At 46.0% G+C, this 22,301-nt stretch overlaps 1 protein-coding gene across 1 annotated transcript in view; it reads left to right on the top strand.

Annotated features, from left to right (window-relative positions):
• LOC138504026 (putative nuclease HARBI1) overlaps positions 1-18,525 on the top strand; it is a 292,079-nt gene extending 273,554 nt beyond the window's left edge. Inside the window, exon 5 of the mRNA XM_069624199.1 lies at positions 16,640-18,525. Within this exon, the coding sequence (XP_069480300.1) occupies positions 16,640-16,657 (18 nt within the window). The 3' untranslated portion in view covers positions 16,658-18,525. The remainder of the gene's footprint in view (positions 1-16,639) is intronic.
• Positions 18,526-22,301: the final 3,776 nt, after the last annotated feature.

Here is a 22,301-nt window from a genome sequence, read left to right as displayed (position 1 = left end):
CAGACTCACACACCTTCACCATTATTCACTCACTCTTTCTGTAGCCCCCTAATCTTCCTCTCACCTTTCTCTCTCCTTAATTTCTCTTTCTCATCCAACTTTGGCAGTCTTCACAACACTGCACTCAATTGGTGACGGGCTCCCTCTCACACAATACCTTACATCGACACTATCATACCACCGCCACAGTCTCTTCAGCACTTTTCTTCGCCTCCTGGCCTCTCGGTCCACCAACTCAACTCCTGAAATCCCCCATGTCTGTCTCCTGCTGGCTTTTATAGTCCGAACTACCCTGCTCTGTGACTTGTCCCGATTTCCATTGGCCTTTTTTCCCTCTTATGCTGGTGGTGGTCCAATCTCTTCCTGCACTTCCCCAAGGGGGTTGGGTTCGCTCTCTGAAAATGATAAGTAATTTGGTTACCCATACCCCCTTTTCATACCATGGCATTCATCCAGTCACGGCCCTGGGAAACAGTCGGCATTGCGTTTGCGTGGCGAATTTGGTCAAAAGTTTGTGCTTTCTCCTATGTCGTCCCATCTGTCAGTGATGAGGTGGAGTCTCTGTATCTTGCTTTTGACGGAGTTTGGACCTGGCGTTCCGTGGCAGTTAATTCACTTTGGTGGCTCTGGTCTGGGTTTTCTTTGCTGTTGATTGACAGTCTCTTGTAGAAGTAGTCCTGCAAAATAAACATGAAACACCTGGCCGTGAGAGAGGCTGATAGACATTGTGGAAGAGACAACAGTACCAACGTTCTTATTCATCGGTTAACACTCTGGGGAGTCAGTGACTGGGGACCCCCTCAAGTCCCTCTCACCTCCTCTGAGGCAGGACAGTCATTTCCCTGGTAGGCCGCCTGCTTCCCTGGTAGGCCGCCTGCCACAGGTTGAGAGGGGTCCTGCTCCCATCTGACAGGGTCAGGACCTGATCCTGTCACAGCACCCTTAAACTGTGAGCACATGAGGGGAGCACATGAGGGGAGCCTCTGCATACAGATGCCTCAATTTCTCTTGGCACAAACTACACCTGCAGGCATAACCTAGGTACTTCCGACCTGTGCACACCAACACAACGACCAAGATGTCTTTCATATTCCCCCTTCCATACTAATCAAGACAAGCTCAATCTTTTTTTTAGGTCTCATAACACTATAAGACCATGCAAATTGCAGTGAAGTGCAGTATACATCCCAATAACGTAATATAACGTATTTCACTTTCCCGTCAGGAGAGAACCATGGCTCACAAATTATGGTGCCGTGAGCAATCTAAGGTGGCAATTCAGCCTGTGGTGTGAGCTATATACATTATCAATATTGTGGAGCCAACACCATAGTCTATTAAACCATGAACGAGTGCAGCATTTTATGTAGTACACACTTACCCGAATCATTTCTCACTGATCACATTTTGGAAGGCAAACAAAATAAGGTCCATCTGGGTACAGTAGTTTGCTTGGGGTCACAGATCGGTCACGTGGGGAAACCCAGCACTCCTGGTAGGCCTGCATCATATTGCACATGATTCGAACACATGTTCCAATCCCACAAAAACCTAACATATATTAAGTTATGTAATTTAAGGTCCTTGTGTAGCCTCCTTCAGCCATTATTGGTGCCCTTGCTGCACTTGGCAAGATGGGAGGCTCATTAGTGGGTCAGTTAGAGAACCAGATGCAAAACTTGCGGTGCTGATTGGTGCAGGTCAGGAGACAGTTCCCGTGTGCCAATCTGCTTCCCATGGGTTTGGCAGAAAAACTTGAGAGTATATTATCCATAGGGAAGAACCAAGTATCTGATGGTCTGCACCGCTTTGGTACTGGCGAGCCGCTGATGCGGGAGAGTGCCATGGTGCTAAGAGGCAAGCTTTCTTGTGGTTCGGTTAGTGTTGATGCGCTAATGGCTAGGCCAGAGGCAGCCATTTGCAAGGGGTTTGCGTGTGAAGTTTAAGGTGGTAGGTGATCTTAGAGGGGGAAGGTCAGTTAGTCAGGGTGGTGGGAGTAGGCCTTACAAGGCAAAGCAACCTGCACTCCCACCAACAGGTCCCATTTCAGTAGCTCATATTGCCACTGCCAATCCCACCCTCTAAAGCTCTTTCTTTCTTTCTTTCTTTTCTTTCTTTCTTTCTTTCTTTCTTTCTTTCTTTCTTTCTTTCTTTCTTTCTTTCTTTCTTTCTCTCTCCTCCTCCCTCTCCCCCTCCCTTTCTCTCTCAGAGGAAGCATGTGCGAGTTGGCATAGGAGGGAGAGGGTCCGTTTGTAAATTCCTTTAACTATCTTAAGCTACATGCTATGGGTTTTGGGAGACAAACTTTGGATCTGAGAAAGGGCTAATTGAGAGCTGAGGACTGCAGTCACCCATTTCACCTTCCTTAGTGTTTTGGTCGGCTGGTTGAGACACTCTTAAAACCAGGGCATGAGATTTAGGGGGAAGCAGCTCTGCTATCCATGGCCTGACCATTCACAGTGCAGAACATAGATTTAGGGATAGCTCGGCTGTCTACAGCTTGTGCGGTATGGTGTGTGCTATCTAGAGGGGTAGCTCTGCTGTCTATAGCCTGACCCTGTACGGTACAGCAAATCTGAGTTAGAAGGATAGCTCAGCTGTCTACAGCTTGTGCGGTATGGTGTGTGCTATCCCGAAGGGTAGCTCTGCTGTCTATAGCCTGACCCTGTACGGTACAGTGCATCTGAGTTAGAAGGATAGCTCTGCTGTCTACAGCTTGTGCGTTATGGTGTGTGCTATCTAGAGGGGTAGCTCTGCTGTCTATAGCCTGACCCTGTACGGTACAGCAAATCTGAGTTAGAAGGATAGCTCTGCTGTCTACAGCTTGTGCGGTATGGTGTGTGTTATCCCGAGGGGTAGCTCTGCTGTCTATAGCCTGACCCTGTACGGTACAGCAAATCTCAGTTAGAAGGATAGCTCTGCTGTCTACAGCTTGTGCGGTATGTGCTATCTAGAGGGGTAGATCTGCTGTCTATAGCCTGACCCTGTATGGTACAGCGCATCTGAGTTAGAAGGATAGCTCTGCTGTCTACAGCTTGTGCGGTATGGTGTGTGCTATCTAGAGGGGTAGCTCTGCTGTCTATAGCCTGACCCTGTACGGTACAGCAAATCTGAGTTAGAAGGATAACTCTGCTGTCTACAGCTTGTGCGGTATGGTGTGTGCTATCCCGAGGGGTAGCTCTGCTGTCTATAGCCTGACCCTGTACGGTACAGCAAATCTGAGTTAGAAGGATAACTCTGCTGTCTACAGCTTGTGCGGTATGGTGTGTGCTATCCCGAGGGGTAGCTCTGCTGTCTATAGCCTGACCCTGTATGGTACAGCGCATCTGAGTTAGAAGGATAGCTCTGCTGTCTACAGCTTGTGCGGTATGGTGTGTGTTATCTAGAGGGGTAGCTCTGCTGTCTATAGCCTGACCCTGTACGGTACAGCAAATCTGAGTTAGAAGGATAGCTCTGCTGTCTACAGCTTGTGCGGTATGGTGTGTGCTATCCCGAGGGGTAGCTCTGTCTATAGCCTGACCCTGTACGGTACAGCAAATCTGAGTTAGAAGGATAGCTCTGCTGTCTACAGCTTGTGCGGTATGGTGTGTGCTATCCCGAGGGGTAGCTCTGCTGTCTATAGCCTGACCCTGTACGGTACAGCAAATCTGAGTTAGAAGGATAACTCTGCTGTCTACAGCTTGTGCGTTATGGTGTGTGTTATCCCGAGGGGTAGCTCTGCTGTCTATAGCCTGACCCTGTACGCTACAGCAAATCTCAGTTAGAAGGATAGCTCTGCTGTCTACAGCTTGTGCGGTATGGTATGTGCTATCTAGAGGGGTAGATCTGCTGTCTATAGCCTGACCCTGTATGGTACAGCGCATCTGAGTTAGAAGAATAGCTCTGCTGTCTACAGCTTGTGCGGTATGGTATGTGCTATCTAGAGGGGTAGCTCTGCTGTCTATAGCCTGACCCTGTACGGTACAGCAAATCTCAGTTAGAAGGATAGCTCTGCTGTCTACAGCTTGTGCGGTATGGTATGTGCTATCTAGAGGGGTAGATCTGCTGTCTATAGCCTGACCCTGTATGGTACAGCGCATCTGAGTTAGAAGGATAGCTCTGCTGTCTACAGCTTGTGCGGTATGGTGTGTGTTATCTAGAGGGGTAGATCTGCTGTCTATAGCCTGACCCTGTATGGTACAGCGCATCTGAGTTAGAAGGATAGCTCTGCTGTCTACAGCTTGTGCATGTAACGTACAGGGTATGCCGTTTAAGGGATAGTTCTTTTGTTTGAAGACAGAGCTTGTACAGTGCAGTATGTGGAATTTAGAGGGATAGTTCTGCTGCCTACGGTCTGACCATGCTATGTTGTGTTACGTCATTGGGATTCGTATTGGACACTGCTGCGATCTGCAAGGCCTCCAGCTGGTCTCTTGGAAAGAGGGGGTGGGCTTGGTTAGTAGACGAGAGGCAAAAGAGAAGGGCTTGTGTGTAAATGTTGATACTTGCTGAACCTGGAGCGAGTGGCATCCGTGCCGGTGTGTTTTCTAGGTGGGCATTAATTTGTACTTATCAATGTGGTTGGTTGCTGAGGTTTACAAGTTCATTTGAGAGATTTGAATTGTTTGTCCAAGGGAAGGGATTTTTCTCTAGTCATGTGTCTGGGTGTATTTAGCCAGCATGTGGCGAGTGAGGGGGAGTGCAATATGAGGTTGTTACTGGTAGTGGGTTTCTTAGTGTTAAGGATACCGCCGGGATGTGAAACACAACAGGGCACACTATGTACGGTGCAGGAGATGTGATTCTGGGGGATAGCTCTGCTGTCTATAGCCTGACTTTGTACGGTGCAGCACATGTGATTCTGGGGGATAGATCTGCTGTCTATAGCCAGACCTTGTATGGTGCAGGACATGTGATTTAGGTTGATAGCTCTGCTGTCTATAGCCTGACTTTGCACGGTGCAGGACGTGTGATTCAGGGGGATAGCTCTGCTGTCTACAGCCTGACTTTGTACGGTGCAGCACATGTGATTCTGGGGGATAGATCTGCTGTCTATAGCCAGACCTTGTATGGTGCAGGACATGTGATTTAGGTTGATAGCTCTGCTGTCTATAGCCTGACTTTGCACGGTGCAGGACGTGTGATTCAGGGGGATAGCTCTGCTGTCTACAGCCTGACTTTGTACGGTGCAGGACGTGTGATTCAGGGGAATAGCTCTGCTGCCCACAGCCTGACTTTGTACGGTGCAGGACATGTTATTTAGGGAGATAGCTCTCTCTACAGCCTGACTTGTACGGTGCAGGACATGTGCTTCCGGGGGATAGATCTGCTGTCTATAGCCAGACCTTGTATGGTGCAGGACATGTGATTTAGGTTGATAGCTCTGCTGTCTATAGCCTGACTTTGCACGGTGCAGGACATGTGCTTTAGGGGATACCTCTGCTGTCTATAGCCAGACCTTGTATGGTGCAGGACGTGTGATTCAGGGGGATAGCTCTGCTGTCTATAGTCTTACTTTGTACGGTGCAGGATGTGTGATTCAGGGGGATAGCTCTGCTGTCTATAGGCTGACTTTGTACGGTGCAGCACATGTGATTCAGGGAGATAGCTCTGCTGTCTATAGCCTGACTTTGTATGGTGCAGCACATGTGATTCAGGGGGTTAGATCTGCTGTCTATAGCCAGACTTTGCACGGTGCAGGACATGTGATTTAGGGTGATAGCTCTGCTGTCTATAGCCTGACTTTGCACGGTGCAGGACATGTGCTTTAGGGGATAGCTCTGCTGTCTATAGCCAGACCTTGTATGGTGCAGGACGTGTGATTCAGGGGGATAGCTCTGCTGTCTATAGGCTGACTTTGTACGGTGCAGCACATGTGATTCAGGGGGATAGCTCTGCTGTCTACAGCCTGACTTTGTACGGTGCAGGACATGTTATTTAGGGAGATAGCTCTCTCTACAGCCTGACTTGTACGGTGCAGGACATGTGATTCAGGGGTTAGCTCTGCTGTCTATAGCCTGACTTTGTATGGTGCAGGAGATGTGATTCTGGGGGATAGCTCTGCTGTCTATAGCCTGACTTTGTATGGTGCAGCACATGAGATTCAGGGGGATAGCTCTGCTGTCTATAGCCTGACTTTGTATGGTGCAGGAGATGTGATTCTGGGGGATAGCTCTGCTGTCTATAGCCTGACTTTGTATGGTGCAGCACATGTGATTCAGGGGGTTAGATCTGCTGTCTATAGCCTGACTTTGCACGGTGCAGGACATGTGCTTTAGGGGATAGCTCTGCTGTCTATAGCCAGACCTTGTATGGTGCAGGACGTGTGATTCAGGGGGATAGCTCTGCTGTCTTAAGCTTGCAAATGTATGGTATGTGTGAATTAGGGGGGTAGCTCTGCTGTCTATAGCCTGACTTTGCACGGTGCAGCACATGTGATTTAGGGGGATAGCTCTGCTGTCTATAGCCTGACTGTGTACAGTGCAGGACATGTGCTTTAGGGGATAGCTCTGCTGTCTATAGCCAGACCTTGTATGGTGCAGGACATGTGATTCAGGGGGATAGCTCTGCTGTCTACAGCCTGACTTTGTACGGTGCAGGACATGTTATTTAGGGAGATAGCTCTCTCTACAGCCTGACTTGTACGGTGCAGGACATGTGATTCAGGGGTTAGCTCTGCTGTCTATAGCCAGACCTTGTATGGTGCAGCACATGAGATTCAGGGGGATAGCTCTGCTGTCTATAGCCTGACCTTGTATGGTGCAGCACATGAGATTCAGGGGGATAGCTCTGCTGTCTATAGCCAGACTTTGCACGGTGCAGGACATGTGATTTAGGGTGATAGCTCTGCTGTCTATAGCCTGACTTTGCACGGTGCAGGACATGTGCTTTAGGGGATAGCTCTGCTGTCTATAGCCAGACCTTGTATGGTGCAGGACGTGTGATTCAGGGGGATAGCTCTGCTGTCTTAAGCTTGCAAATGTATGGTATGTGTGAATTAGGGGGGTAGCTCTGCTGTCTATAGCCTGACTTTGCACGGTGCAGCACATGTGATTTAGGGGGATAGCTCTGCTGTCTATAGCCTGACTGTGTACAGTGCAGGACATGTGCTTTAGGGGATAGCTCTGCTGTCTATAGCCAGACCTTGTATGGTGCAGGACGTGTGATTCAGGGGGATAGCTCTGCAGTCTATAGTCTTACTTTGTACGGTGCAGGATGTGTGATTCAGGGGGATAGCTCTGCTGTCTATAGGCTGACTTTGTACGGTGCAGCACATGTGATTCAGGGGGATAGCTCTGCTGTCTATAGGCTGACTTTGTACGGTGCATGACATTTTATTTAGAGAGATAGATCTGCTGTCTACAGCCTGACTTTGTACGGTGCAGGAGATGTGATTCAGGGGGATAGCTCTGCTGTCTACAGCCTGACTTTGTACGGTGCAGGACATGTGATTTAGGTTGATAGCTCTGCTGTCTATAGCCTGACTTTGCACGGTGCAGGACATGTGCTTTAGGGGATACCTCTGCTGTCTATAGCCAGACCTTGTATGGTGCAGGACGTGTGATTCAGGGGGATAGCTCTGCTGTCTATAGTCTTACTTTGTACGGTGCAGGATGTGTGATTCAGGGGGATAGCTCTGCTGTCTATAGGCTGACTTTGTATGGTGCAGCACATGTGATTCAGGGGGTTAGATCTGCTGTCTATAGCCAGACTTTGCACGGTGCAGGACATGTGATTTAGGGTGATAGCTCTGCTGTCTATAGCCTGACTTTGCACGGTGCAGGACATGTGCTTTAGGGGATAGCTCTGCTGTCTATAGCCAGACCTTGTATGGTGCAGGACGTGTGATTCAGGGGGATAGCTCTGCTGTCTATAGGCTGACTTTGTACGGTGCAGCACATGTGATTCAGGGGGATAGCTCTGCTGTCTACAGCCTGACTTTGTACGGTGCAGCACATGTTATTTAGGGAGATAGCTCTCTCTACAGCCTGACTTGTACGGTGCAGGACATGTGCTTTAGGGGATAGCTCTGCTGTCTATAGCCAGACCTTGTATGGTGCAGGACGTGTGATTCAGGGGGATAGCTCTGCTGTCTAAAGCTTGCAAATGTATGGTATGTGTGAATTAGGGGGATAGCTCTGCTGTCTATAGCCTGACTTTGCACGGTGCAGCACATGTGATTTAGGGGGATAGCTCTGCTGTCTATAGCCTGACTGTGTACAGTGCAGGACATGTGCTTTAGGGGATAGCTCTGCTGTCTATAGCCAGACCTTGTATGGTGCAGGACGTGTAATTCAGGGGGATAGCTCTGCTGTCTATAGGCTGACTTTGTACGGTGCAGCACATGTGATTCAGGGGGATAGCTCTGCTGTCTATAGGCTGACTTTGTACGGTGCATGACATTTTATTTAGGGCGATAGATCTGCTGTCTACAGCCTGACTTTGTACGGTGCAGGACATGTGATTCAGGGGTATAGATCTGCCGTCTATAGCCTGACTTTGTACGGTGCAGGACATTTTATTTAGGGAGATAGCTCTGCTGTCTATAGCCTGACTTCGTAAGGTGCAGGACATGTGATTCAGGGGGATATATCTACTGTCTATAGCCTGATTTTATACGGCGCAGGAGATGTGATTCAAGGGGATAGCTCTGCTGTCTACAGCCTGACTTTGTACGGTGCAGGACATTTTATTTAGGGAGATAGCTCTGCTGTCTATAGCCTGACTTCGTAAGGTGCAGGACATGTGATTCAGGGGGATAGATCTGCTGTCTATAACCTGACTTTGTACGGTGCAGGAGATGTGATTCAGGGGGATAGCTCTGCTGTCTACAGCCTGACTTTGTACGGTGCAGGACATTTTATTTAGGGAGATAGCTCTGCTGTCTATAGCCTGACTTCGTAAGGTGCAGGAGATGTGATTCAGGGGGATAGCTCTGCTGTCTACAGCCTGACATTGTACGGCGCAGGACATATTATTTAGGAAGATAGCTCTGCTGTCTATAGCCTGACTTTGTATGGTGCAGCACATGTGATTCAGGGGGATAGATCTGCTGTCTATAGCCTGACTTTGTACAGTGCAGGACATGTGATTCAGGGTGATAGCTCTGCTGTCTATAGCCTGACTTTGTATGGTGCAGGACAGGTGATTCAGGGGGATAGCTCTGCTGTCTAAAGCTTGCAAATGTATGGTATGTGTGAATTAGGGGGATAGCTCTGCTGTCTATAGCCTGACTTTACACGGTGCAGCACATGTGATTTAGGGGGATAGCTCTGCTGTCTATAGCCTGACTGTGTACAGTGCAGGAGATGTGATTCAGGGGGATAGCTCTGCTGTCTAAAGCTTGCATATGTATGGTTTGTATGAATTAGGGGGATAGCTCTGCTGTCTATAGCCAGACCTTGTATGGTGCAGGACAGGTGATTCAGGGGGATAGCTCTGCTGTCTAAAGCTTGCGAATGTATGGTATGTGTGAATTAGGGGGATAGCTCTGCTGTCTATAGCCTGACTGTGCACGGTGCAGCACATGTTGTTTAGGGGGATAGCTCTGCTGTCTATAGCCTGACTTTGTACCTTGCAGGACATTTGATTTAGGGGGATAGCTCTGCTGTCTAAAGCTTGCACATGTATGGTATGTAAAATGTAAGGGGGAGGCCTGCTCTCTGTAGCCAAACCCCGTACAGTGCACCGTGTGCGATTCAGGGGGCTAGCTATTAGGTCTGAATCCTTACCTCACAAGGTGCAGTATATGCAATTTAGGGGATAGCATCGGGTGACTAAAGCATTTCCATGGACAGTCTAGTTTGTAAGTTCATATGGGCTCGTACGATGAAGCATTCACGCCCCTGGACTCCCAATATTCACCAGCCCCGCCGAATAGTAGTAACACGATGGGTATAGGGCTGAGGGCGCGTGAGGCAGACACCCCCGACCTCACCTCACGGCGCGCGCGTTGCTACAACAAACATGAAACGGAACAAATCACCTCTTGGCGGTGTCGTGATCCTGCGCGGGTGGCGCGTGCCGACGGCGATGGCATGAATAATGCAGACCCTGTGTTCACCCGACAATACGCTCACAGCCAGCTCGATTTCTTCCAATAATGATTTATAAATTGTTTAAACCATCGGCTAATCGTCAAGGTCCACTGGGAGCGAGCGACAGGGACTCGCCGGGAGGACTGCACTCTGCCCCCCCCCCTGCACACACGTTTGTGTCAGTGGGTGGGCCTGTGCTCTCATCGACAAGAGGAAAGCTGTTCAGGGGTCCGGGCCTGCTGGAGATGTGCCAGGGTCTGTGGGGGCACTTTTCATCATGATGCCTGGGATCTTATCTCCTGTTGCCTACAAGGGGGCAGGGGGGGGGGGTGTCTGAGGCACCCGTGGGATGCTTAAAGTATAAAGGAATGCAGCCAGGGGGGATACTGCTCCAGATAATCTTGGGACAGGCAGCGAGTGGCCAGCTCGGCCTGATTCCCAGAACGTTTTCCAATGGCATTGGGCCATTATAAAACACTTCCATGAATCAGGCATGTCCTGGATTAAAGATGTTTGTTGCTGTGTCATAAGGCAACATGGGAGCGAATGCCCAGGGCAACTGAGGGTCGGGCTCACTACAAATGAAAAGGTTCAAAAGCTCCTGACGCCGTCCCTGGCAGGTACCTAACCCTGCCCCCCATGCTTTCTCCCTTAAAGCAATCAGATAGTTGACCACGTTTCTTTTTTGGTATTGTTTGAAAAAGCTTTGCAAAACCATCATCATTTTTTGTGTGATTTCTTTATTTCACAGCCATGCAATAATGACGTCCATTAAAGAGGGGCTCTTGAGTGCAGTGCAAAGCTGAACAACCTTTTGCCTGGTCTCAATGCGAGCACACAACGACTAAATCCCGCAGGGCTTGGTGAAGTCGCTTTACCATGTGTTTGCACAGCTTTGACGTTTAATTTCTGCGGGAGCGGGTGCTCAGCTGCTCAACTCTTGTAATGCAGGGCGGAGCAGAATGCACATTGCCGTCGCAGGAGCGAGGTGAGTACGGAATTGGTCGTGAGAGACAATAGGTGGGGCCCGGCAGAGCCATTTTCAGGAGCTCATTCAGGAGACTGGGGGGGGGGGCTCTGCCCCGTCCAGTCCCATCCCACTTAAACCCCTGAAGAAACATCCAGTAGAAATTACTCTCCTTGGTGAGCTCTCCACGCAGCGGTTTATGGAAGGCGCCCAAGAAATGACACCAGAGGTGACTGAGGCAGTTATACTAGTGTAAAGGATGGGTGTTAAACTGAAGAAGCGATTCTGTGTCATTTCCAAATAGTTTCTACTGGATCCAGTTGCTGGCATATGGGTTTTTGGAGATCTCTTGAACTTCCCTTAGAAGGAAGTGTTAGCAGTAGTCTTTGTCCATCCCAGTGCATAGCACCACCCTCCTTCTACCTGCCCATACATCTGCCCGTAACACCACAAAAGCTTTACTCTTTCCTTTGCTAACCACTACCCTTCTTTTCCTTTACTCATTTTCACTCTTTCTAAAGTCTAGATCAAAAACAGTGGCGTTGCCAATGCTAGTTTAGTTGTGTAATACCCATTCTTAAGGTGGTCACGGTTTTATGCACTCTGAATTCTGACATTTAAGTGGACTGAGGGACAGAGAGAGAAGGTGATCTGCCCAGGAACACACAGTTTGAGCACTATGTAGCGTTCAACACTCCTATCCTAAGTTGTACACTTAGCTCACACACTGAGCTCTCCTTAACATATGACCCGACTATCTGCAGCATAATGGCATTTATAACGCCCCAGTACACAAGTATTTCCAGGTTTGACAAGGAGGGGGCACAGAGGGAGGACAAACCAACAATCTTACTCGGCCTTGTGCCAATCAGATAGCACAAGTGCAGGGAAGAGGAAGGGGAAAAGTGCCAGGGGGCCGTGACTGTAGAAGTGCAGGTAACTCAAGTGCAGCCGGCGGGTGGCTAAGAGCAGGTAACTCAATAACTGCAGTCAGTGGGCGGCTTATAAGGGCAGAGCGAGGGGACTGTAGGGTTGCAGATACAGACCACAAGTGCGGGGGGAGCCAGGAGGCAGTAGGAAGGGCAACTGGACATGCAGGAGCCTGGGCCCAAGTTCAAAGGGTAGCAAGGTGACCAGTGCGTGGAGCAGTCAGGACATCAGCAGGGGAGAGGAAGAGAGAAAGCAGAAGCGAAAAGGAAGGTCTTGAGTTGCTTCCGGAACCCGAGGGACTTCTACTCAAGTTTCAGAGAGGCAGGGAGGCTGCAACCAAAGAGAGATCTGCCCCAACTCTCTGCTTGGAAAGCAACTGACCGTCGGAGAGTTGGAGGTGGATGAGCGGAGAGCTCGAGACGGGAGATGTTTAGGAAGAGGCTTGGAGGTAGTGCAGTCCCAGGCCCCAGAAAGCCTTGTGGACGATGCAAAGGGTCTTGAACTTGATATTTGCCGCCACAGGGTGCCAGTGAAGAGATTTCAGAGCTGGAGAGATACAATCCCTGGGCTTGAGGTCAAGGACAAGTCTCGCTATCCTGTTTTGGATAAGTTGTAGAGGTTAGAGAGTAGAGGAAGGAAAGATTTAGTAAGAGGCTGTTGCAGTAGCCCAGCCTAGAGAGGGCCAGAGCTCTGGAGACAGTGAGCGTCTGTGGGAAGGAGAGGAAAGGAAGAATACCTTTGAGGAGGTGCAGCTGATAGTTTGACTTCTTAGAGACGTCAGAGATGTGAGGAGAGAAGGAGAGGGTGGAGTTGTAGATGACCCCAAGGTTCTTAGCCTCACAGGAAGGAGCAGGAAGAGGGCCTGGAGTCGGCGGCCAGAGAGAGAGAGAAGGAATGAGGGGGCAGGCATTCCGATGAGGAGGATCTCAGTCTTAGTGGCATTAAGGCAGAGATCATTGGTGGTGCACCATTCCTGAGTGGGTGCCAGACAGTCTGGTATGAGAGAATGAGAATAAGCGGGTGACATGAAAGAGAGCTGGGCGTCATCCGCATAACACTAAAAGTTGGAGCAGAACGTAGCAATGCAGTGTGAAAGAGGTGCCAGGTAGTGGTTGAAAAGCCAGGGAGAAAGGTTAGACCCCTGAGGAACACTATAAGTAGAGAGAGATAGAAGAGAGGAAAGACCCCAGTTGGACCTGAGAGGGTCGGTCAGTGACAAAGGAAGTAAGTCAGGCCAGGGCAAACTTACATGCGACTGACCCAAAAGAAACAGCAGCATTTCTCCTTGTCATTCCAGTAACAAAATCAACCAGAATAGAGTGCTCCTCTTTCTCACTCCAAGCACCCTCCATCTGGAATGTGATCCCATTAACCATAAGCTGCATAGAAGATCACGTAGCCTTCAGGAAGACTCCCAAATCCTGGCCTTCCATTCGGCATCCTCACAGACCTAGTGCATCTTCTGGAGGAATTGTTAACCACCCCCTGACAGGAATGTGGGGCACCTCAGGAGTCGACAAGGCGAGATATAGCCCTCCCCACTGAATGCACTTCAAACAGGTCTTTATGATAAACTCTGCAAGACCACATCTATCCAAGTGTCAATCTATCTTCACTGGAACCTCATGCACTCCATCACAAAAAAGCAAAGCTGTATCCCCGCCCGGGGCTCGGCTCACCCACGTCCATACATCTGCAATAAACACTGCTTGACTACACCCACCCAAACAATCTTCATCGCCCCCTATAGAATACAACTGAGTCCCATGCAAAATTCGGTCCAGCTGTTCACATAATCTGTCTCCTCGACTCTCCTGCTCCCTTGACAATTTGTCACAGCACCCGCTCTCTGGCACCTGATAACTGTGGGCTGCTGTTTGGGACCTCACCACACAAGTGGGAGTAGGCACTATACAAATGCCATATAATGTAACCTTTGTATACAACCGCATGGGCACATATATGAATTGCCATAAGCCAACTTACCAAGCCCCCCCCTACACATTTGTTTTATGCATTGAGAAGACGTGATCTGCAGATATATTTAAACCTAGGGACAAGCTGCAGCATATCTTTTAGTGGCCCGTCCCCCTGTGATTCCTCACCCACAATATTTTGCAGCCTGTCATTTATTTAACGTTTTATAAATCAACCAGAGCTTTTAAATTAACAAGACAATATAGGCTTGTGGAAACGTTATGCAAAACACGCAGTTATCTTTTAAAGGAGACGTGACCACAGCATGTAATGCATATTTTTAAAAGTTAATGAGTAAAGTAGGTGGATTAAAACACCAGAAATGCATCTATTTTATTCTACAAAGTGGAATGTAAAATACAAGGTAGGGCACGTTCCGTAAATTAAGATCTGAGCACTTTATGTGGGCAGCAGAGGGGAGGTACGCTAGCTATGCCATAAGCAAACACATGCACGTCAAAGAAGGTAGCAAGGCCTTTGTAATAAACCCATCTTCTTGTGGTCATCGTTTGACAAAGGTCCACAACATTTGCACATCAGGCACTCATAAGGGCAGGTGTGATTTTTTCAAGGAACGGGCTACTCCAGCATTTTTGGTCATCTCTTCAGTCAGAAACATGACTGTACCAAAGCTTTAGGGTGGGGGTAGACTAGTCCTTCAAATGGTGGCTTTGTCAATTGCTAGTTCATTGTCCATGTCCATCTGCATTTTGAAATGAAGGGCAGTGGGCACCACTTTCACAATATCTGCAATGTTATTGGAATTCCTTATGTTTGGCAAATAGTGTTTGGTTCATAGCAGAACCTTCCTGCACAAAGAGAATGTAACTAGCCCATATCCTTCCTGGTAGAGATCTGTCAGAAACTGGTTCAACCTATGCAGAAAAATCCACTGCCAGAATACTGTAATAGTATATCTACAGATTTGCATTGTTAAGTACAAATAAACACTCATTAATGTGCAAGTAGATATAATCATTTACTGGCAGACATAAACAATGGTCCATCTTCAGCGACGTATCTGTGTTTTTTAATGTGAAAATGATACAGAAGAAAAGAAGAAAAAGTAAAGGAAACAAGAAATTGCATTGCATTTTCCTCTGGAAGAATAAGGAATAAGAATTGGCATTGGAATTTAGTCACATTTATTTAAGATATACTTGCTTTGTCTGTGTTCAGATTTAAAACAAAGGGCTGTAAAAGACAACAATGTCACGCAACATACATTCTGCCGAAACATTCATGTGTAACATAGAAAACATATAATAATTCTATTTCATACCTTCATTAATACATGTGTCCAAGGTAAAAACAAAAAACATATTGCAATCCTTGCTGTAAAATAATGTGTATGCGTAAGTACTAATCTCTAGAGAGTGTTGCAATAGGACTAAGTAAAGTGAAACAAATGTACAAAGTCATAAGTAAGCACTTACCCTAGTTGATATACACCAGAGCAAGCTAATTCAATGTCAAAAGCATAACTAACTGGAGCTCATTCTTGTTGGATGCCAACGGATAGAGTTTTCATTTATTAAGAACATTGGCTGGCTGCGTGTATGCACCATGATGTCATCGACGCAAGCATATCACCATGCACATATGCCACGCAAGCAAAAATTACTTAACTGTGGTTGGGATATGATTTCAAACAGACTGTTAAACACTTGTGAATGAACAATCTTAAAATAAATACTTCTATTGTGTGTCAAACATGCGTATTATACAGCAACAAGAAATTGTGCAAATACTTTTACATGTAATTTAAGTCATCATGTTGTATGGAGCTATGAACAAAATAGGTTTGCCACAGTATATCAATGTTCAAATCAAAATCCTAAATTCATAATTAACACAGAATTAAATATCAGCTTTTTTCTTTGGTCAAGGCATTGTGCAACGTTGAAATTCTCTCTTCTCATTTGTATAACATTCAGAATCTTAAACCTAACCTGTGGTATTGGGTTATTGCACTCAATGAAATATCCCGCTACAGATGATTTCAAGTTCTTAGTGCCTATGTTTGAGTGATGTTCTTTCCAATGTACTTTTGCATTCCTCTTAGATTGTCCAACATAATCTTGGCTATAAGGACATCTAATACAGTAAATGATATTCCATCTGTCACATGTAGCATACATCCCATAGAAGATCTTTTCTCCAGCGCGTGGGTGATATACAACATGTCCTTTTATAACATTATTGCATTTACTGCACTGAAAGCAGGGGAAGGTGCCAGTTCTTCTAGAAGTCGTTTTAGCATGTCTATCAGTGTGTATCAATACATCTTTTCTTTCAAATGTCTCCTCCTGGAGCGTGTGCGAATACTGGAACCTTTTCAAAAAATGTTTTTATTTCATCATCATGTAAAAATATGCTACACTTCGTTTTAATTATGTCTTTCAAGTTATAAATCTGTGCAGAATATCTGGTCACATAGACCAAGTCAGGCTGTTCATTCTTTTTTGGTGTATGCAAGATCTCATGTCTAGTTTTGCAATCTATTCAATGACGTGCCACAGATAATTCTGTTTGTGCATATCCATGCTCAAAAAGACTATTCAACATCTCATCTAGCTGCTTTGAATGTTCAACTTCATCTGCAATAAACCATTTTACGCTCAGAAACTGACTATATGGTAAACATTTCTAAGTGTTGGGTGGAAACTCAATCTGTGTAGTAGGTTATTTCTATCTGTGGGTTTGTGGTAAAAGTTAGTCGTTAACTTATTTTTTTGTATTTCTACAGATACATCCCAAAATTTAGCAGAAGACCCTCCAACAACAACAGTGCACTGAATATGTTCATCAGTCATATTAACGTACTCCACAAATAGCTCTAAATATGTTAATGTGTTTTCCAAATCCCAAAACTATAATCTATGCACCTCCCCCAGTACTTAAAGTATTTATGCCAAATGGGCTGTTGTAATATGTGTTTGGTCCCATACGTATACATAAAACAGTCAGCAAAGGAGGTGCCATCATGGCACTCATGGATGTTCCCGAATTCTGAAGATAGAAATGGTCTTTCCATAAAAAAATATGAAGTTTGGGGTATTAGTCCTAGAAGTGCCATGATGAACACTTTGGAGGCTTCCTTTTAACAGCAACCATTGACCACTTTTTGTCCCTTATCATGGGGGAATTGATGTGTACAGGATCTTAACAGCAATCTTGAACAGAATGTCTCCAGGCTCTACTTTTTGCGCACAAAGAATTCTGAGTAAATGTGACTTCTTTCTGATATATGTGGATGTTTTCTGGATTAGAGGTTGTAAAACATAGTCGATATGTGTGCCTAAGGGTTGTAAAAGACTGTTGGTGGCTGATACAATTGGTCTCCCTGATGGTTTTGTAGCATGTTTGTGGATCTTTGGTAATAAGTAAAATGTGGGCTTAGCAGGGCATTTGTTTGTTAAAAATGCTCTAGTATTCTGAGTAATCAATTCTTTCTGTTCATCTTCTTGAAGTAGGGATTGTAATTTCAATGTAATCTCAAGTAATAGTTTCCGGGCTAGTGGTATGTATACAGTTCTATCACTCAATTGACATAAAAATTCATCATAATAATCACTAACTTTCACGAGCACCATCGCTCCACCTTTGTTGGGGGACTTAATAATAAGGTCCTCATCAGTGTACAGTGAGCATAATTGTGTACATTCTCAGTGACTAATCCCATTTAAGAGTTAGTGACACTACGGATGGAGTGTCTGAGGTGTCAGAGGCCGTTCAGAAGGGGGTCCCGGGCAACTGAATAGAAACTATGGGCCCTGAATATGTGCCATGGCATAGTGTCACCTGTTGTAGCATCACTTACCCCAACAACCTATAATACGGCATTGTATGAATGTTTTGCATGGATATAATCAAATAAATAGGGCCAAGTGTGATGTTTCAAAAATGAAAACGGTTGAGCCCAGCTACTGCATGGTGTTTGGGCAAGACCTGGTAACAATAACCACCTCAAATTCATTCTACTTTCCACCCTAACCAACAACACATCTCCAGCACCTAAACAACACAGGTTACACAATGGAAATTACAACACCTGAACACATGTGCCAACATTAACATTCACTAAACCCCACACCAACTCACCACATATAGACCAACACAACTCTTTACACCCCTTAACCATCACTCTGACAGGCACCACAGATAACCACACAAACAATTTGCATTATCAACCTTGAGCATAAATTAACCACTGCTGCAGACAACTTATAAAGTATCTGAAAGGTACACCACAGAAAGACCTATCTTTTCAGATCTGCATTACAATACATCAAACTTGCCCTACTTCTATGTTACTCCCCTACACCACCTCTTGCAGATCATGAAGCTCCAGGAACCTGTGAAAACAGCATGTGTGCCCGATCAAGACTAAATAAGATAACAGGGCATATCAAAGAGTTTCACTCATTCGCGTTTAAGTCAGTACTATGGACGGCCCAGGCAATTTTGGTGATTGGCAGCAACGGGGTGGGAGGAATTAATGTTGGTTCTGCCACAGTTAGTCTGCTATGCTCGAATCACTGGTGCACTGACTGATTACTGATTAGTAAGACTATGGCCCTCATTACGACCTCGGCGGTAGTTCGGAAGGCCCGGTAATTCCTCCCTCCAAGGACCCGGTACTTCCCCATTCCCATTTCAGCCCCCATAGGGCTGAATGGGAATGGGAGAGGGAGCAAACAACGGGCCATTACGAGTTGGCCCGTTGTTTGCTCCCTCTTCCCCTTGCTGGACCCGGTAAGCACGCCTGGTTTGACCAGGCGTTACTTACTGGGTCCCGCGAGGGGACCTCGTAATGAGGCGGTACGGGGTTAACAGCGCTGACACCTTTTACGGCGCCGTTAACCCCGTACCGCCAGGGTTGTAATGAGGCCCTATGTATCTGTCTGTCAAATCAAGTTTTATGGAACAGAGAGAGCCAGTGCAACAATAAAGCAATTACAGGTGACGGTATCAGGGAGCACTAGCAGAGGAGCATGAGCATTTTGTCCCTAAAAGCATTACATCTGCCTCGTTGCAAGGGAGTTTTTGTCGGAGTATGTTTCAGAGTAGCAGGAACTTAATCACTGATTACAGTTAAAACATAATTTTCTTAAGCAATGAAGCCAGAATTCAAACCCACTTTGCAATTTAGGCCCCTGGCCATGTACGTTAAAAGTTTTACTTGGTACAAATATTTAAGTTTTGGCTTGCAAGGTCTACAGAAACATTGTTTTATAGTGATTACTTGCAAACACACACAAATCATACATTAAAGGAACCAAGCAATATGTCTATCCTTATAGAACCAGGTTAAGGCAAAAGAATATAATTGTGGTTTTATTTGTACATCCTGATTGGAAACCTAGATGTACCAAAATGCAAAATAATAAAACAAGTCTACAAATGTTGCATTTTACACCACTGTATTTTAAGCACTTTAAGACACACACTAAAAGAAATGGAGTACTAAGGTTATCTGGGTATTGAACTTGCTTGTCACAAACCTACAGCTTGCTGTTATGCATGGTGTTAATAACATTGGACTTTCCACATAACATCAAACCCATTTTCTGCAGGTCAAGCTAACAGACATTACAGATACTCACTTTATTTGCCTTGGTAGCAGACACAGATTTGGTAGGCAACTGGAGGAGCTTAAGGGTCCTTCATTTGGAAATGTCCCATCACTGTGCCAATTGACTAAACACTCATGCCAAAGAAAGGCACAGCTAACAGAAACATGTTTTACAACAGTAACTGAGAGTCCATTAATAAGGTGTTTATTGTCATCTTCATTTTGTCCGACTCAAGACAGCTCTGAAGATGAGCAGGTCCCCTCAGCAGTGGCTCAAAATGGGAAAGGGGTAGCTGCAGCCATCAAATTAAACTGTTGCCCATTAGCAGGGCATTGGAGAAAACAAATGCAAGTGTGAAAACATTGCCACCCATGATGCTGGGACATGCTCTCTAGCTTCAGGGCCCAACCGAGGAGGCTGCTGAAGCTGGGGCAAAAATTCCCTCACCACTTTGAAATGATACAGTGTTCTGCTCTGTAGGGCCCAGGCCCTGCGGTCAGTATGCTTTTGCTATGTAGGCAGCAAGGATAGAGCTCAAATTGATGCATTTAGCAAATCTCACCTGAAGACCATTAAGACCCATTACACTGATCTGGCCAGACGGTCTCTCCTCACCTGCGAAATGACAGTGTCCAGTGGTGGGGGAAGATCAATCTGTGAGGTCTGTGGAAGAACAATTATAGAAATGCACCTTCTGCCTGTCCACCCAGGGCCATATTACAAAACCTTGCAACAGTGCAAGTGTAATTTAGTACAGTTTTAGCACTAGGGCTAGTGCAAAAAGGTATTAATTCAACGCCTCACACTTATCCATTACCACTTAGGTGTTTTGTTTTCTGAGAATCCATGTAGGTGCACTTTTGACTCCCTCAGTTGATGCATTGTAGGTGAGCAGATATTAGTTCATTTGGGAATTATCATACTTACTTTGGATTAGTGTTTAAAGGTGCAGAGCCAGCAGAAATCCTCAAGTGTTCCCAGGAAAGTCTCAGCCAGCAGGCCCCTTTTAGTCTTCTTCAGTGAAGTTAGAACTCCCTCAGGTCCCCTTGTCTGTGTGTTCCCTTGTGAACAGGATGGTTTATAGTGACATTTTCGAACATGCCATTTTTTCGACACAAAAATGGTGTAAAAAAATTTTTGAATGTTATTTTTTTATTTTCTCCCCAGACCCCCCATTTTTTTATTGACACTTTTTTTGTACTAACTAAAAAAACAAAAAACAAATTAAAAAATAAAATAAAAATATTCGGAAAAACATTTTTCAGCATTTTTGTTCTGAGATTTTGGCATGTTGAAAATGTGTTGTCGAAAATATAACTGGATATAACTGGATAACAACAGGACACATTTTCTTGGAACAGGAATCCTCCCTTCAGCATCCCTTAAGTTGGTCTCCCTCATTAAAAAAAGCATCCTATTTTGGTGGTGTTCCTTCCTGCAGCTTTTTCCAAAGTCAGAATCCTATCCTCCTCTGTGTGCCCCCACTTTTTAAAGTGTAAAATATTCCCAAGATTATGTCATGTTTTTGTAACTCTATTTGACTGGCCCGATTTTCGATAGGTCTACCTCATAGTCAGAAATAGAATACACACTGCCAAACTTCATTGAATGGTTATCATTTCTATATTTTTGACCATAAAAAAATAGGGTGAGGACCCAATTTGCTCTTAAGACTTAAAATGCTAGATTAGCTTGATCCCATAATTCAAAGTAGCAACCTGCCTCCTTGATGATACATGGATTTATGTCATCTGCCCTCGCAGATTAATGTCTGAGTATGTGACATGAAAACATAGCATATTTTTTCATAATTGTATTAATAGTAATTGTTTTAATAATTCTTGATAAACATGTGGAATGTAAATTTGATGTCAACTGAATAAGAAGACCCTCAGCTTCAACACTCACCTAGCCCCCTGTTTGTAACTGGTAGTGTTTCCTCAAACCTATGTGCCAAATTAACTTCTATGTATAATGTAACATTTGAATCATGCCCTACATTTGCCCTATGGGCAACATCTTGTGCTTCAGCACATGTCTTCTTAGCCCTGCCTCTTCCTTCCTGCTCTTAACTCTTAGATCAAGGGCATCTATCGGCCGGGTGTCCGAAACAAAGGGCAGCGGGAGAAAGAGCAATTCCTGTTTGGACCTGTTCGCACCAGGAGGATCCAGGGCCCAAGCCCCTGTTCAGACAGCAGGTGAGCATGCACCACTTGTGTTTACTCCCTCTGGCCTCACAGGCCATCCCCACCCCTCTGGTCCCCCTGTGATGTTCCCTTGTGCTCCCCCCTTCTCACACACTTGTGTTGCCTGTTTTGCTTGATTCTTCTACCCTGCTCCTCCTCTCCCCTCCAGCCTACTTGTGCAGGATTCTGTCTTGATACATTCTGGTTTCACCATCACCGCCTTGTGGCCAATGCTGGATTTGACTTTTATGGACTTCATTGATTCATGGTGCATCACCCTTTCACATGGTGGCCCTGAATCATGCTGTTCCCGTCTATCCAGGCTTGCAACCTTATGTGTTACTTCTGACTTCTGAAATTGTATTGACGCCCCCCTCTTGCTTCTCCACTCTTTTTGACTGCTTACTCTCTGTTCTCTCCTCCTCCCCTTACTTTCTTCTATGCACTTACTCTATCAGAATTGTTCCTGGACCTACTATGAAAGCAACCTCGTCTGTCTCCTCCCCGCTCTCCTTACTTGTTTAACCCCCCTAAACCCACCCCTCCAGCACTATCTGAAATGTCATCAGGTCTAGTACGATAGTCGCTTGTTTTGTTCCTCCCCTCCATTTCTGCACCCCTCTCCCTCACCTTTTGTTTCTCCGGC

This window comes from Ambystoma mexicanum, chromosome 11 (genome assembly GCF_040938575.1).
Source record: "Ambystoma mexicanum isolate Mex_15411 chromosome 11, UKY_AmexF1_1, whole genome shotgun sequence".
NCBI classification, from domain to species: domain Eukaryota; kingdom Metazoa; phylum Chordata; class Amphibia; order Caudata; family Ambystomatidae; genus Ambystoma; species Ambystoma mexicanum.
The sequence above is the reverse complement of the archived record's forward strand: the minus strand, read 5'-3'. Positions and strand labels throughout refer to the sequence as shown.